Here is a 14,877-nt window from a genome sequence, read left to right as displayed (position 1 = left end):
CCACAGAGCAAAAAAAGAAACAAGACAAGGACAAGCAGAAGCGAAAAAGGGGGGCACACAAACAAGACACAGGTCATCAGGTCACAGATTTGTTGATCATGAAGGTCACAGCGGTATTTCTTCCTTGCTCTCAGGGACCATTTAGGAAGTTATTCTCCGTCATGAAATCTAGCACTATACTTTGTGTAGAGTCACTAAATAGGGAGCAGAGTAGCGACACTGAGCCACGCTGGCGAACGAGACCGCCATCTTTGGTCCGGCGCGACTGAGTGGTCTAGCAATGGGACGCCAATCTCCGCCTTCTCCGCCGGAGAATAGCGCGCAGTCGAGCCAGCTCTCAACCGAGGAAACAGGAGAGAAACTGATGCTCTGAGGCTGGAACAACAAAGAAGGGACAGATACAAACAAAGCCTCAATTGCCTAAGAAATCAACGGTGAAAGATGAAAGTCACTGAAAAGGTTAGCCAGCTGGCTAACCTTTTCAGTGACTTTCATCTTTCATCGAGGAAACAGGTTTTGTATGGATGGGGCTCAAGTTGTTATTACAATTGTAATCAGTAGCAAAATTACAAGTTTTAAAACTAAAAGTTTAAAATTTTTGATTGTTATCATACTAGAATATCAATAATATCACTTGGATTAAGAGTCACGTCCGTCTCTCGTTTTGATAGAGCATTGTTTCACCTTACATGTAGCTGTTGTTTGCGTGTAGGAGTACTTAAGCAGCACAATGTACTGAAAGTCGAGTGCAGTAGGTGTGGACGGTATGTGTCTTATCAATGTTCTTTAGTCTCTTCAAGACCTTCAAGAGACGAGTCTCTTCAAGGCCTTCCACCTACCCGTCCACCATATATGCGTAGTTTCTTTTTTTTTTTTCATATAGTGCTAGCTATTGATTGTGCTTATGTTGAAGCGAATTATTTCTTTGCGTCTATGCTATTAACTTAATAAGAAATGTGTTAATTAAATTTGTGTCATATTGGAATAAAGCACATTCAACTTAACTTCCCTATTGTACTCGAAATTACTTACATCTATCGAACTTGTAATTGAAGTTAAAACTCCACTATTGCAATGATGGTGCTCCCGAATAGGAGTATTAGATTTCGCTTGCTCCCGATAGGAATTTCCGAATTCACCGTGGTCGAATTATGGATGTTTTACTGTATGTTCATGAGATTCATGTTGTAAGTGAAACCCCAATACAGGGTGTCCCAGCTAAATGTGACCATATTTTTAAAGAAATACATCTATCACACTATGCTGAAGGACACTCGCTGGGAGGGTATTAGCAGCCTCCTAAGGCAATGTCTTAATTAACTTTTTAATTATAAAAGCTACGAAGTTGTTCCAATGAGAACATCTGATCTCTTCGGTCACCCGATACCAAAGCCGTTTTCAGAACAAAAATTCGTTCGATAGATCGTTCGCAAAAAAATTGTGAAGGAACATCATTTTTTTCTTTATTTTATTCATTGCGCATCCCTAGAGACGCGTCTTTCCTTCACCCCCAATACGAGAGGATGAAAGAGCACACTAGATATAGTGTTTTATCTGAAATCTTGAAAACTTCTCCGGTGGGGGAGAACCATCGTGAAAAATTGGGTTTAACCCGAAAACAAAGAACCCTAAGTATCCTTTGTATACTCACCAGGGCCATGACTTCAACCCAAACTGACTTTTCAGTAAAAATTTTATTTCGTATCTCGAATTCATGATCCTCTGAAACGTTATTCCTTGCGAGACATTTTTCGACACTCATCAGCCTGCCGTCTCTATTACGAAAAACTCGGGTGAAGAATCGTTTAGCAATTTCGTGACGCAATGCCTCGACAAGGAGCTAATATACCGTGTGTAGAGCATAAAGATGTTTTAATTAATAAATGTATCCCCGTGCTCTACCAGCTAAGCAACATGTAACTCTCGCCGATCTTCTCGCCGTTGTGCTTTCCCCACATTTTCCGAAGTCCCACTCGAGGCTCTGTGCGTCCAATCAGAGCAGCCACATTTGCGACAGATGACTGAGTGCCGTTTCAGCTGAGAAGGTCACGTATTTCCTTGTGCAAGTGACACAGGAAGTCCACGTACGATGGGCTTCCATCACTGTGCCGGTCTTCCACCAGAAACTGTCTGAAGACAAGTTCCATCTTGTCACCTTGTCGCACCAAGGTCAGCTGAAGAAAGGAAAAAATATTAGGTACCTAAAACCGGGCCCCGTTGATATTGCATCTGGATTCACAAACAAACAATGACAAAATTCACAAACAAATGACGTCATGGTGTTCAACAGCGCCCCCAATTTGGTAGACTTGAACTACGCTCGAAGCTAGGGACGAACAAGATAGCTCCCCAAACACGATGATCCATGAAAGGGACGCAACATTGGGTCCTACTTTTCTTTGAATAGGAGGCAACGAACAAGTGTCCATTCGTGGAACCCAGCCCTCCCCTTCCGATTTGTTTGGGGTTTCAATCTGTCTACCAACGTCATGATGACGTTTCTTGGGTAGAGGTCTATTCCTGAATAGTAAAGGAATGTATTTGGAAAGTGCACGTGACTGGGAAAGAGAGACAGAAGGGAGAGGGAATATCTGGAAGGTTTTAAGGGTTGTGTACATCTGTGTCAATAAACACATCCCTGCTAGTGCATTCAACTGCGTGAGTTATCTTTCTGCGTGACTTAGTGCCTTCAGTTTCAAAAAAATGTCATTGCATAATGCTGCTGCATGCACATTGCCGCTATAGTTCCGGAGTTTTGCAGGGTGGTAATTAAAGCCAGCTGAGACAAACTTTGACAAAGCTTTGTTGCAGGTATTGTAGTTTTTCAGGCCTGAGGCCTCCTAGTGACAGTCAGTCTGAGAGAGGAAGCGTTTTTTTTTCTCTATTCAAAAAGTTTTCGTAAGTAAGGTCTCACCAAAAGTACCTAATACAGCTTCCTCACGGGACTGATGCATGCAGTTATCATGCAAGTTTCGTTCTCCATTGGCAAAGTTGTCACATTATCGTGCAACGGCGTTGTTTCCAACATTTGCGCACTTCCCACATTTGAGTTCTTCATGCATTAGCACCTTAAAGGGCTGTGGCACCTTTGGCACAAGTAGATGTTTATCTGCGTCAATCTGAATCTATGTTCCAGGTTTTATACCAGAGGGGGGTAATAGACATTTAGAAGAATATCTACACGGTGAATACTGGTGAATTGAGCTGCAAGACGGTCTGGTGAGACGAGGCCACCTCTACAAAGACGTCACGACCCTTATTTGATCTAGATTCACCTTGATTCACTTACCCGCATGTAGCGTTGCCTCTCCTGTCGCACACGTTCAATGATACCTCTCACCCTTCGTGATGCTGGAGTGTTGAGCTCTAACAAGGAGGCCTGTTTCAAAGAGAGAATTATGCTTTATTACACTCTGGAGACATAGCTAGTAGACATAGCTTTGAGCTAGTGCCCGATTGTGTTTGGGTTGAGCTCATCCTCAGTGGCAATGACCGGATACTAATAGGCGTGCACTACTTTCACCCTGGATTTAGCCCAGATGCCCTTGAAAGGTACTTCCTACTTCTGGGAGAAAAATTAATTCGACTGCAATGTAAAATATTAATTTTGGGTGACTTCAATGCTCCTGGTGTCGACTTTATTAGCAATAACGTAACAGCGCATAGCTCCTGCTCAGTCCGTTTCTGCCATTCACTTCTTGACTTTGCTCACTTTCATCAGCTCGTGCAACTGAATAATGTCCCTAACAAGGACGGTTATACGCTGGACTTATGTTTTTCAAACTTCAGTGCCTCTGTCGAGCGCGCGCTCTCGCCTATCGTTCCTATTGATGGTTATCACCCCCCTCTGTCCATTGTACTCCCACACGTACGGGCCCATGTCACGCGTCCCCAGTCCTCGAGGTTGGCTCTCAATAGAGGAGACTATGTCGGCCTCTATCATCATCTTGTTTCGTGTGATTTCTCGTTTGTACTTAGCTGTTCTGACCCCAACGCCGCCGCATCCCGCTTTACCGAAATTTTTGTTGACAGCATTACTAAGTATGTTCCGCAGTATACACCTCGTTGTTCAAAGTATCCTCACTGGTTTTCCCCTGAATCGCGTCGCTATCTCAGTAAGAAAAAGTATTTTCACAGGAGGTATAAAAAACATGGGAACTCGGCTGACTACGAACAATTTGTTATTTTCCCCGCACGTTTCAAAAATGCTGTTGTGCACGACTGCAGGTTGCACTTGAGCACCGTCGAAGCGAATGTAAATGATAATCCTCGTAACTTCTGGAAGTGGCACAAACTTCAGAAACGCGGTCCGGCCATGTCGCCTTCTCTGAGTGACGGTCACGCCTTGTACTCTGACCCCCCAACCGTTGCAAAGATGTTTGCTGCGCAGTTTAGTTCAGTGTACGACGGTACCAGTAACACTACTGCTTCCGCTGATTTCAAGACCGCACCGTACACTGATGATTTGCCTACATTTGTTATCACCGAGAGTGATGTAAGCGACGCGATCCGCAGGTTGAAACCCACAACAACACCTGGACCTGATGGAATTCCAGCTATTTTTCTGAAAGCTTACTCTGATGTTGTTACACCTGTACTATCGTTTATTTATAACTTGTCACTGAAATGCAATAATTTCCCTAGTCACTGGAAGTCACCGTTGTGATTCCTGTCCACAGGTCAGGAGACCGGCACATTGCGACCAACTACAGACCGATCAGTATTCTATGCGCGCCTTCTAAGGCGTTTGAGCACATCATATATACGCACTTGTCGTCGTTTTTCAAACGCAAGCTCGATGACTCTCAACATGGCTTCATGACAGGCAGATCTACGGTAACAAATTTGGTATCCTTCATGTCTTCCGTTGCCCCTGTCGTAAGTGCTCGCGGTCAGATTGATGTTGTCTACTTCGACTAAGGTTTCGATTTAATGAGTCACGGCCTCCTACTAGATAAGCTACGTACATCCGGTGTTTCTGACCTGCTTGTTGCATTCTCCGAGTCATACCTATGTCAGCGCTGCTGTTCTGTTTTTGTCTCAGGCACGTACTCAGATGCATATGTTCCCACATCTGGGGTCCCTCAGGGATCCAACCTAGGTCCCCTGCTTTTTAATATCTTTGTGAATGACATGTCATCCTGCCTCAAACATTCTACTCTACTCCAGTATGCGGATGATTTCAAATTAATGAAAGTATCTCTTCGGTTTCCGACTGCTTACAGCTACAGGCAGATATATCCAATACTGTATACTGTCATGGTGCAGTGCCAACGGTCTCAAAATTAACAGCGCAAAGACGAAGGTTGTCTCGTTCACACGCAAGACAAGTATCTCTGTGTTTCGATACTTCTCCGACATTGAAATATGTCGTGTTGACAGTATCCGAGATTTAGGAGTTATTTTTGATGCCAAGCTGCTATTCCATGAACATGTCACAGCGGTTCGTTCTTCCGCTCTTCGCACGCTGGGCCTCCTGACATATACATGCAAGGAGTTTCAGACTCCTGCAGTCTTCGTTAAACTTTACAAGTCATATGTTCTTCCCAGGCTTGAATATGCCTCTGTTGCTTGGAACGCACTTTCAGGTACTGATACAAAGCGTCTTGAGGCTGTACAAAAACGAGCGCTCCATATCATACACAATGGCTTTTTACGAAGAAAGTTATTGTATGACTATGACACACTATTGCAATATTTTCACCTTCACCCACTGGCCACACGTCGCTCTATCGCCGATGCCCTATATCTGTACAAATGTGTCCATGCCTGTGTTGATTCACCACTCCTGCTGAGCCTCCTAAACTTTTGTATTCCTCGCGCGGCTTTTAAACCAGTCTTCTACGTTAAACGCTTCTGCCCTAGCGATCCAATTACCCGATGCCAACTTCTTCTGAACTCGCTTCCCCCTGCATGTGATATTTTCCACGCCTCCAGCGCCTCCCTTAAACGCGACGTTATTTCTTTCCTTCATCAGTGAATTTTCAATCGTGATATTCTTTCCTTTGTTTTGTACAGTATATCGTCTCATTCCATCTTATAACTTATGTGCTGCGTGTAATCTATGTTATGTAGTTTTGTTGGTGATGTTTCATTGCGTGTACTGCGTGGTATATTTGTCTGTAAATATGTAAGTACGTATGCCTGTTATGTTTGTAATATACCTCTGTTAGTATCCCACTGTATATGTATTATATATATGTCTGTACATAATTATTTGTGCATTTATGTCTGTATTGTATCCACTGTGAGTTATGTGTATTGTGTGCGCCAACACCATGGCCTTAGCGGCCGTTCTTGGGCACTAATAAAAATTATTACACATATTATTATTATAATTAGGGACACATTACTCAAGAGATATGGCAAGGTCTTTAAAGGAGCATAGCACAGTAACAGCGATGAACAGATCGATGATCAAATCTTTTAAGGCAGTGAGAAAAAGTGGTGCAGAAATATCGCAGAATGGCTTTTTGTGAAGCCTAGACACCAGATTTTCTAACAGGCTGCAGTGACCAAACTGGAAGTACACATCTTACAAAAAACTAATCTCAAGAGAATCACTGATATAAGACCTGCGTAGGTAGAAGGCCTACATGTAGTGATGGGCAGTACTTGAGGTAGGGGAAGCATACTCAAGTAAACAATGAGAACTGCCCTGCCTGATGTCTGAATGAGTGAACAAGATGTGAGAGAGCATGGTTTGTTGTCTGTCCCCTTTGTATTTGAGGCACCCTGACTCAAGGGAATGCTGTGCTGGCGTGTTGTAGCGCTAGCGTATCGGACGGGAAGTCAGAAGACCAAGGTTCAATTCCTGACGTCAGCATCCTTCCCCCCTTGGTCTTGGAAAACGAAAAGTAAAAAAAGAAAAAGGCATGCCTGGAGAGACAAGAATAAAAGGAACTGGGCAGCCCGTCCGAAACACAGTCCAAAATATCGGAAGTGGAAATGCGTTGGCAATTTGGGCGTTTGACGATGCCGAGAGTTTTGTCCGAAAAATCTGTTTTTGGTACAGTACTTGTACTTTACATTAGTACACTTCCAACTGAGTACACTTTGTATTGCTCTTTCAGTAGTTTCCCATGAAGTATGATGTAAGTACCCAAATGAATATGCAAAGACAAGAAAGCGGAAAATATCCAGCAAGTTTCATGCACAGAAGCAGAATTCTTGAACAAGAAAATGGACTGCTGTCCTTTTTCATAGTTTACCGAGAGATGCACGGATGAATAAATCGAGAAATAAAAATGCTTTCCACAAGCAGAGCTGGTTGCCCCTGCAGATATGAACACAAGTTATGCTATCAGTTACACTTCTTAGTGATGAGTAACACTGAGTGACTGGGCTTCAGAATTACAATTTCCAAAAAAAATATCTGCATTGGCATTGAGCCAATCAACACTTACACTCACTGTCAAATTTTGTCACCACCAAACGGTGACACACAGCACTGTGCAAACGTCACCACGTGCTTGATGATTGTTTTAAAGTACTTTTCCCAGTACTTTGTAGAGCACCGCAACGGGCCAAAATCCGACCTCAAACCCATCTGGCTGCGGGCACAGGCTAGGCTGGTGTCCAGACCTAGAGTTCTCTGGGTTGAGCTCTGTAAGCAGTTCTTTCACCATTATATAATCCTAAACATTAATTTTGAAAGTAGCATAAAGGCCCGGGCCCTCCCTCCGCCTTTATGCTACAACACAGGCATCGTGTCATTCTTGACTTCGTCTTGTTGCAGCGTGCACCTTAGACAGATACACGAGACTCAGCACAAACTCCATCAAACGCAGCACTAAAGTGTTCCAGGTACTTGTGATTTACGCTGTATTACGTGTGTCTATTGTACAGATTGAAGCTGTTGGACAGGTCACAGTACAAACCTACCCAGGCAACTGTGGGCCAGGCTAACTTTTCTGTAGCCGGGTCGAACTAGGGTCGGGTAAGACTTTGTGGCTTCGGGTACGGGCCCATAAATTCAGGCCCGTGGAGTGCTCTAGTACTTTTCCCATCACTGAGTAGGTGGAAGAAAAGCTCTGCAGGTCTTGGCTCGAAATATATGCGTTCTTCAAAGCTTGGGAGGGCCTTGTAGGTGCCGTAAGGTCGGGAAAAGTGTGCCTCACATTATCGCCATTTCTCGTACGTAAAACCTTTTACGGGATTTGTTACGGGTAATACGCATGGCACTAATTTTCCAAAATATTTTACCGCGCCACATCGCATTATTTCTCAGTGTATCAATTTCAAAAACCAGAACTGTCACATTCACAAAGATAGTGATAGAGCAACACGTAACACACAGAAAATTTTAACCTTTTCAATCTCTACTTTTGCGGCAACTGGCTGCGCAAAGACATCCTGCAGGAACCCAGGATCCACGGCCATGCCAACCCACAGGAACATGTGAATTCCATTTTCTGCAACGAAAGAGCAAACTTTGGTGTAAGCATTATGTGTACACACATAATCCTCAGTAGGAAATGCAGATGGTTGAGACAAAATAAAATGCCACAAAGAAGCGACGAGAAGACAACGATGCACGAAGCACACACAGACAGTCTCATTGTTTTACTCGAAAGATGAAAGACTTAATACGACTCCCTCTGTGTGTTTTGTACATCCTCGTCTTCTCGTCACTTTATTATGGAAACGTACCAATTGGGGAAACTACCGCTTAAACTATAAAATTAATCTAATTTAATTGTACACTTTTCAGTAAAGCTTTTGCAGCAGACTTTTAAAGCTATGCTCTAACTTAATGGGAAACCTCCTACAGTAGTGCTTGAGGCTCGCACCCGTGCCTGGAATCAAAACAGCCTTCTCGCCAACCACTGTCCCAAGTGAAGAATACCCGGTTAAACCCTGTTTTTCCGGATTTGAATCGGGGGGTAAGGAGAGTAAAGCCCCGTTAACTCGAACTCGCTTATCTCGAAATATCGGTTTATCTCGATTTTTTTTTGCGTCCCGATCCTCGTCCCAATGCTTCCTATGTATTCGGGCCCTTTTGAGTCCAAGCTTTTTTTTTGCCTGAGTACGGATATCTCGAAATTCCATCACCGGTAGGTCAGCGTACCTACGGCTGATAACGTGCTTTCTTCGGTCCCCCAGGCTAGGTCAAGGTTAAAGCCTTTCAGTCCTAGTGACTCATGCGCTGTTAGCTGTGGCAGGCAGATCGCACTCCCCTTTCCACCCGTCGTCGTCACTCCTCCTCCTCCTCCTCCTCCTCCTCTGCATTCGTCCGAGCGTCTCAGTTTCGTTTCGTTCTTCGCGACGTAATGGCTGAACAACACACATGGAAGTCCCTGACTTTAGAGCAGAAGGTGGCACTTATCAAAGGCCTGGCAGCAAGTTCATGAAGCCATTATCGTGAACTGTTTCGTTCATGCGGGTTTCTGGTCTTCCACCGCCGTACCGGAGCCGGAGCAGACTACTGCAGTGGCTGTGATGAACTGTGCAACGACGTGATGTGCCTCGCATGTTGTGGGGAGAGTGACTTAGAGGACAACATTGAGTACTATGTGCTTTACGACGGCGACGTTCCAGTAGCGGTGAACTGAGTGTTACGGAAATCGTCGAGACTCGAGAGTGCCCACGGTAGTGCTAGTGACGTGCCGGGAGAAGGGTCTCATGCGTTGCATTGAAGTGCTTGAAGATGCTTTCTTGTTCCCAGATGCGAATGCCGAGCAGATTGCTATTATGGAGTTATTCTGTCTCGGATGATGTTAAAAAATAAATGGTTTTGGAATTGTTTACGAGCCCTATTACTGTAGAAACGCTTTTTTTTTTAACGTTTCATAACATAGTGCACTGCGATAACATCGTGGCACCGTAATTTTCGCTGTTCGCTTATCTCGAAATTTTTTCCGGTTTTTACGACTTCGAGTTATCGGGGGTTTATCGTATCGGGCATAATCGGGTATCAGCCTAAAATGTCAGGCCCTATTCATACTGCACTCCATTACAGGACACACGCGCAATCGACACACTCCAAAGTGTCGGACACCGGCCATTTTTTTCACGCTCCCATCTCAAGTGGATGCAGACGACAAGCGCGTGGAGCTTGAAACGTGTGGCGTGACGCATTCCCTGTTGAGCGTGCATCCACCAGGCTCAAGGGGCAGGCACGGGTAGAAAAGTACTTATTGGAGCTGGGCGAATAGCAAAATTTCCATTGTGAATAGTTTACGAATATTTCACTTACACTGCGAACCAAATTTGAATTATCAGAAAAGGTCGATTTCGAATAATCGGAAGAGGCGCAATCCGAATAGTTTCGAATACCTCATGGTGAAATATTTTGTGGTGGTGTTGTACTCATTAAGTGATGTTCAGCTCCAAACATGTGAACCTTTTCAGTCAGCACAACATATCGTGAGGGAAGGGACCCTGTGTGTTGTGTATGGTAGGACTGCATTAGTGGGATGAACTGCACTGAGAGTTTGCCAACGTGATCCATGCAGCCAGCTTTGTATACTATATCTCCTTAGTGCTATGTTTACATTCTGAATTTTCTGTACTTTGGAAACAGCACATATTTCCATCTGTTACTGAACAAAGCTCTGGAAGTTGGGAGTGCATTTACATTTACTGGAACCTGAAATGTCCAGAGTACAGCGCTGAACATGAGCTCACAAAATTTGTAGACTTTAGTGGCATTTAGTGGCAAATTGTGAACAGTGTACACTGGGCTTCACCTAACACTTGAATGTACTGAGGAGAAGCCGACTTGCAGAATGGCAATAGCTATAGTACCTCGCTTTGAGAACTACTCGAAACACGTTCGAAAATTTCCAATTCTGAAAACAGCTTGCGAATAGCATTCGAATAGCATCAAGTTTTCGTTTCATATTTGAAATTTGGAATATTTGCGCTGCTCCAGTACTTACAATTAGTTCGAATGGTACGCTCGGAAGCAAACTATAGGCACACTATGGCACCGAGTTCTTCCATTTCGGGAAACTATCATTTTTTGGCCACTCCCACGCAGATGTCAGCGGTTATTTACGGGCCATGCACATGCATTAATGCAGGCATGTTGACATCAAAGCAGTTACCGTCATTGAAAATCCTCCTATGGCGTCTACGACAAATTCCCATAGTTGACGTTGCTTTTGCGAGTGTTCTCAAAAGTGTGAAAAAAAAACTTTCTCAAAAGCGCTGTCGTCCAGATAAAGTCATCTCGTGCTCAGTGTCAGTGTCAGTCTGTGCGCTGCACTAGCGGACAACGGGAAGTGGTATCACCGAAAGAGCAGTGTAATGCTCCTAAGCAGGGATCGGAACCGGTATTTTTTTTCGGTCCGGTTCGGGTTCGGGCATATTGGTTCGGTTCTAAACCGAAATTATCAGCTTGAACCGGTTCGGTTCAGGTTCGTCTCAGGGAGAACCCACACACACACACACACAGAAAAAAAAAAATTGTCAGTAGTTGGGACATTTACATGGGTTGGAACCGTTACTTTTTTCGGTCCCAGTTTAACGGGTTCGTGGGCAGTAATTTTGCTACATGAAAGCGAGCTTACGCTCACCATACACGGTCGTAAGAGAAAGGTGCGAGATAACCGTTTCGGGTGAGTAAAATAAAAAGGTCTGTCAGTAGTATGATGATTTCACCTCCGAACCGGCAACAGTACAAATTTTTTTCGGTTCAGGTTCATCAGAAAATAACGTTTCTCTTCATTTTTTTTTTTTTTTCGGTTTTCAGTTCGGGTTCAGTTCCTGTTCCGGTCCCTGCTCCAGAGCTGTTTTTTTTTGCTGTTAAGTGGCCGCTCCGGGCGTGCCAAAAGGAGGGGCGCCTACCCACCACACATCCATTGACTACAATCAATCTTAACTCGGGACTCACCTAGGAGGTACACCCCATTGTCTTGAATTTTCTCCATCGTACACCGCAAGGCGACGGGCAGGTCTTCAGAGTCCCCTTCATGCTGCCATGAAGAGAGGCAAGGTTACACGACAGACAGTACTACAAAGTGCTGGACACTCACCAGGGGCAAAAGTCTAGGGTAAAAGTACGCCACCGTACTGGATACATCCATGCTAACCAATGACAGCATGGCATAGCTGCGATCATCAGTCGTCAACTCGGGACCTGCGCATCAACATTATGCATTGCACGTTACACTGGGTAATACTGTCGACTTTTACTGCACGGTATTGGCGCACACAACACAAGTCCCATGATAGGCAAGCCTGAGCGATGGGTGTTTGAACACGAAACACAAATCATGTTTGTGTTTGTTTACGTGTCTTGCCCATCGCTCAGGCTTGCCTATCATGGAATTTATCCACCAGCTAGCCTGCATTTACACAATTCTGTCAACAACACAAGTCACATTGTTAACGCAATGAACAGTACGATGCAATGCAATACACACAAAAAATGACACAACACAAAGTGTGTATAAAAACAGAAATAGAAAAAAGACAAAAACAAAAAGATGTGACATCACGAGAGACACTTAGTTACATCTGCTTTGAAGGACGTATAGGAAAAAAAAAATGCCGCAGGACTTGGAAATAAAGTTCAGCAACATTTCACAATGTATAGTAGGATCAAATGGACAGAATCTATGTACATGAAATTATGATGGGTTGCAAAATGCAGCTCGAGGAGGACAAAAGCATGTATGACTTGATAAAAAAGAAGAGTCAATACAGGAACGTACACATTTGTATGCGAGTAAAACGTCAGCAATATTACATTGTGAATTCAGTGAGGTCAACTTGAAGAGCTTTAAAAAACATATAAATCATGCAAGTGAGTACTGACATATAGTAGAGTAGGCCTGACTTTTTAGGGTTAAACCCGTATCCGCCCGATATTTACCCCCCGAACGAAATCTGTAAAATTCAGGTTTAACCCGAATCTACCCGAAAACAACCGGGTCGCGTGGCACAGTCATAAGTGTGCATTAAAATAAAGTTTGATAACATTGCTAAACATTAGTTCCATGTTAAGACAAATTTTTATTAAACAAAAAAAAAATCACCCGAATTCCTGACGACAGAATATGCCGTAACGGGATTTAACCCGAATACACCCGAATTTTCACATGAAAAATATCACCCGATATTTACCCCCCGAATTTGGCCAAAAATAAAACCCGAAAAAGTCAGGCCCTAAGTATATATAGAGCCTGAAGTTTTACGGTTGAACCCGATTCTTCCCCGAATTTGCACCCCGAATTGAAGGTTGCCTCATTAGGGTGAAACCCGATATTTACCCGGCAAATTGCCCTCACTGAGAAGTCTGTAGGAATGCACACTTAGCTTCTTTGGCAGCAAATGCAGTTACATCACCGTTTGTACCAATCCAGTACAGTTAGTTTGAGTAACTGAGCCCGATTTCTCCCCAAATTTAGCATACTGGAAGTTTTTCCACCTGAATTCGCACGAATTTAGAGTACACGTTTATTTACCCGATATTTACCCTCCGAATTTAGAAAAAAATATTTCCCGAAAACTTCAGGCTTTAAGTATATAGTTAGGGCCTGACTTTTTCGGGTTTTATTTTTGGCCAAATTTGGGGGGTAAATATCGGGTGATATTTTTCATGTGAAAATTCGGGTGTATTCGGGTTAAATCCTGTTACGGCATATTCTGTCGTCAGGAATTCGGGTGATTTTTTTTTGTTTAATAAAAATTTGTCTTAACATGGAACTAATGTTTAGCAATGTTATCAAACTTTATCTTAATGCACACTTATGAGTGTGCCACGCGACCCGGTTGTTTTCGGGTAGATTCGGGTTAAACCCGAATTTTACAGATTTCGTTCGGGGGGTAAATATCGGGCGGATACGGGTTTAACCCTAAAAAGTCAGGCCCTATATATAGTAGAGTACAGGCATACAGCTGAGTACTGCGGAGTGTAAAAAAAGTAAATAGTACTATAGAAAGTTACGTCAACACCTTGTACCAAATACAGTAGTACAGGGCTAAGGTTTCCGTTACTCCTGTCCTAAAGTTCTCAGTTTCGATAATTTACAAAAATTTAAGGAATAGGTATGACAATAATTTCATCAGTGGTAAAGCAGACGCACCTAGTGGACTCCCCACTACTTGTCTTTGGAAGGGATGTGCAATCATGGGAAACTGTACTACTTCGGGAGAACTTTGCCAATGAAACCATGAACGTCTAACCGGCCTGCTCATACATGCCAAGTCTCAAAAGGGTATGGCATCTTAATGTTTTTACATGTACGTTTAGAGAGTGTCATAACTAGGGAGTGATTTTTTCGGGTTACACCCGATTTCTCCCCGAATTCCAGTCACTATGAAATCCTCAAGTGACGTTTCCACTGAAGACGAACAAAGGTCGTTACGTGTAACACGTGTAAAAATGGGTCACTTAGGTTCCCAGCAATACACCCACGTGTGTCAACACTGTCTATGCCTTCGGGAATTACCGCTGGAAGGTCACGATCCCGCAAAAACAACAACAAAAAACAAAAAGAGAGATTAGGAAAGGACTTAATAGACAAGAAGAGAAACAAAAACACTCGATAACACACGAAGGCATAATTATCGCCCGATTTCTCCCCGAATTACAGATTTAAAAATAGCTCCCGATTTTTACCCCCCCGAATCTGAGAGAGGCATTTAACCCGAAAAAGTCCCTCCCTAGTCATAACTAGGGCCTGACTTTTTTGGGTTTTATTTTTGGCCAAATTCGGGGGGCAAATATCGGGTGATATTTTTCATTTGAAAATTCGGGTGTATTCGGGTTAAATCCCGTTACGGCATATTCTGTCGTCAGGAATTCGGGTGTATTCGGGTGATTTTTTTTTTTGTTTAATAAAAATTTGTCTTAACATGGAACTAATGTTTAGCAATGTTATCAAACTTTATTTTAATGCACGCTTATGAGTGTGCCACGCGACC

General features: G+C 43.5%; 1 protein-coding gene across 1 annotated transcript in view; it reads right to left on the bottom strand.

Moving 5' to 3' along the window:
* Positions 1-1,675: 1,675 nt before the first annotated feature.
* The window catches only part of LOC135369985 (protein transport protein Sec24C-like), a 68,845-nt gene continuing 55,643 nt past the window's right edge, over positions 1,676-14,877 (bottom strand). Inside the window, exons 18-22 of the mRNA XM_064603623.1 lie at positions 11,982-12,085; positions 11,840-11,921; positions 8,311-8,414; positions 3,290-3,379; positions 1,676-2,174 (exon numbers count right to left, since the gene is read on the bottom strand). Coding sequence (XP_064459693.1) covers positions 2,034-2,174; positions 3,290-3,379; positions 8,311-8,414; positions 11,840-11,921; positions 11,982-12,085 — 521 coding nt within the window. The 3' untranslated portion in view covers positions 1,676-2,033. The remainder of the gene's footprint in view (positions 2,175-3,289; positions 3,380-8,310; positions 8,415-11,839; positions 11,922-11,981; positions 12,086-14,877) is intronic.

This window comes from Ornithodoros turicata, chromosome 10 (genome assembly GCF_037126465.1).
Source record: "Ornithodoros turicata isolate Travis chromosome 10, ASM3712646v1, whole genome shotgun sequence".
Classification (NCBI taxonomy): Eukaryota; Metazoa; Arthropoda; class Arachnida; order Ixodida; family Argasidae; genus Ornithodoros; species Ornithodoros turicata.
This window is presented reverse-complemented; position numbering and strand designations above follow the sequence as displayed.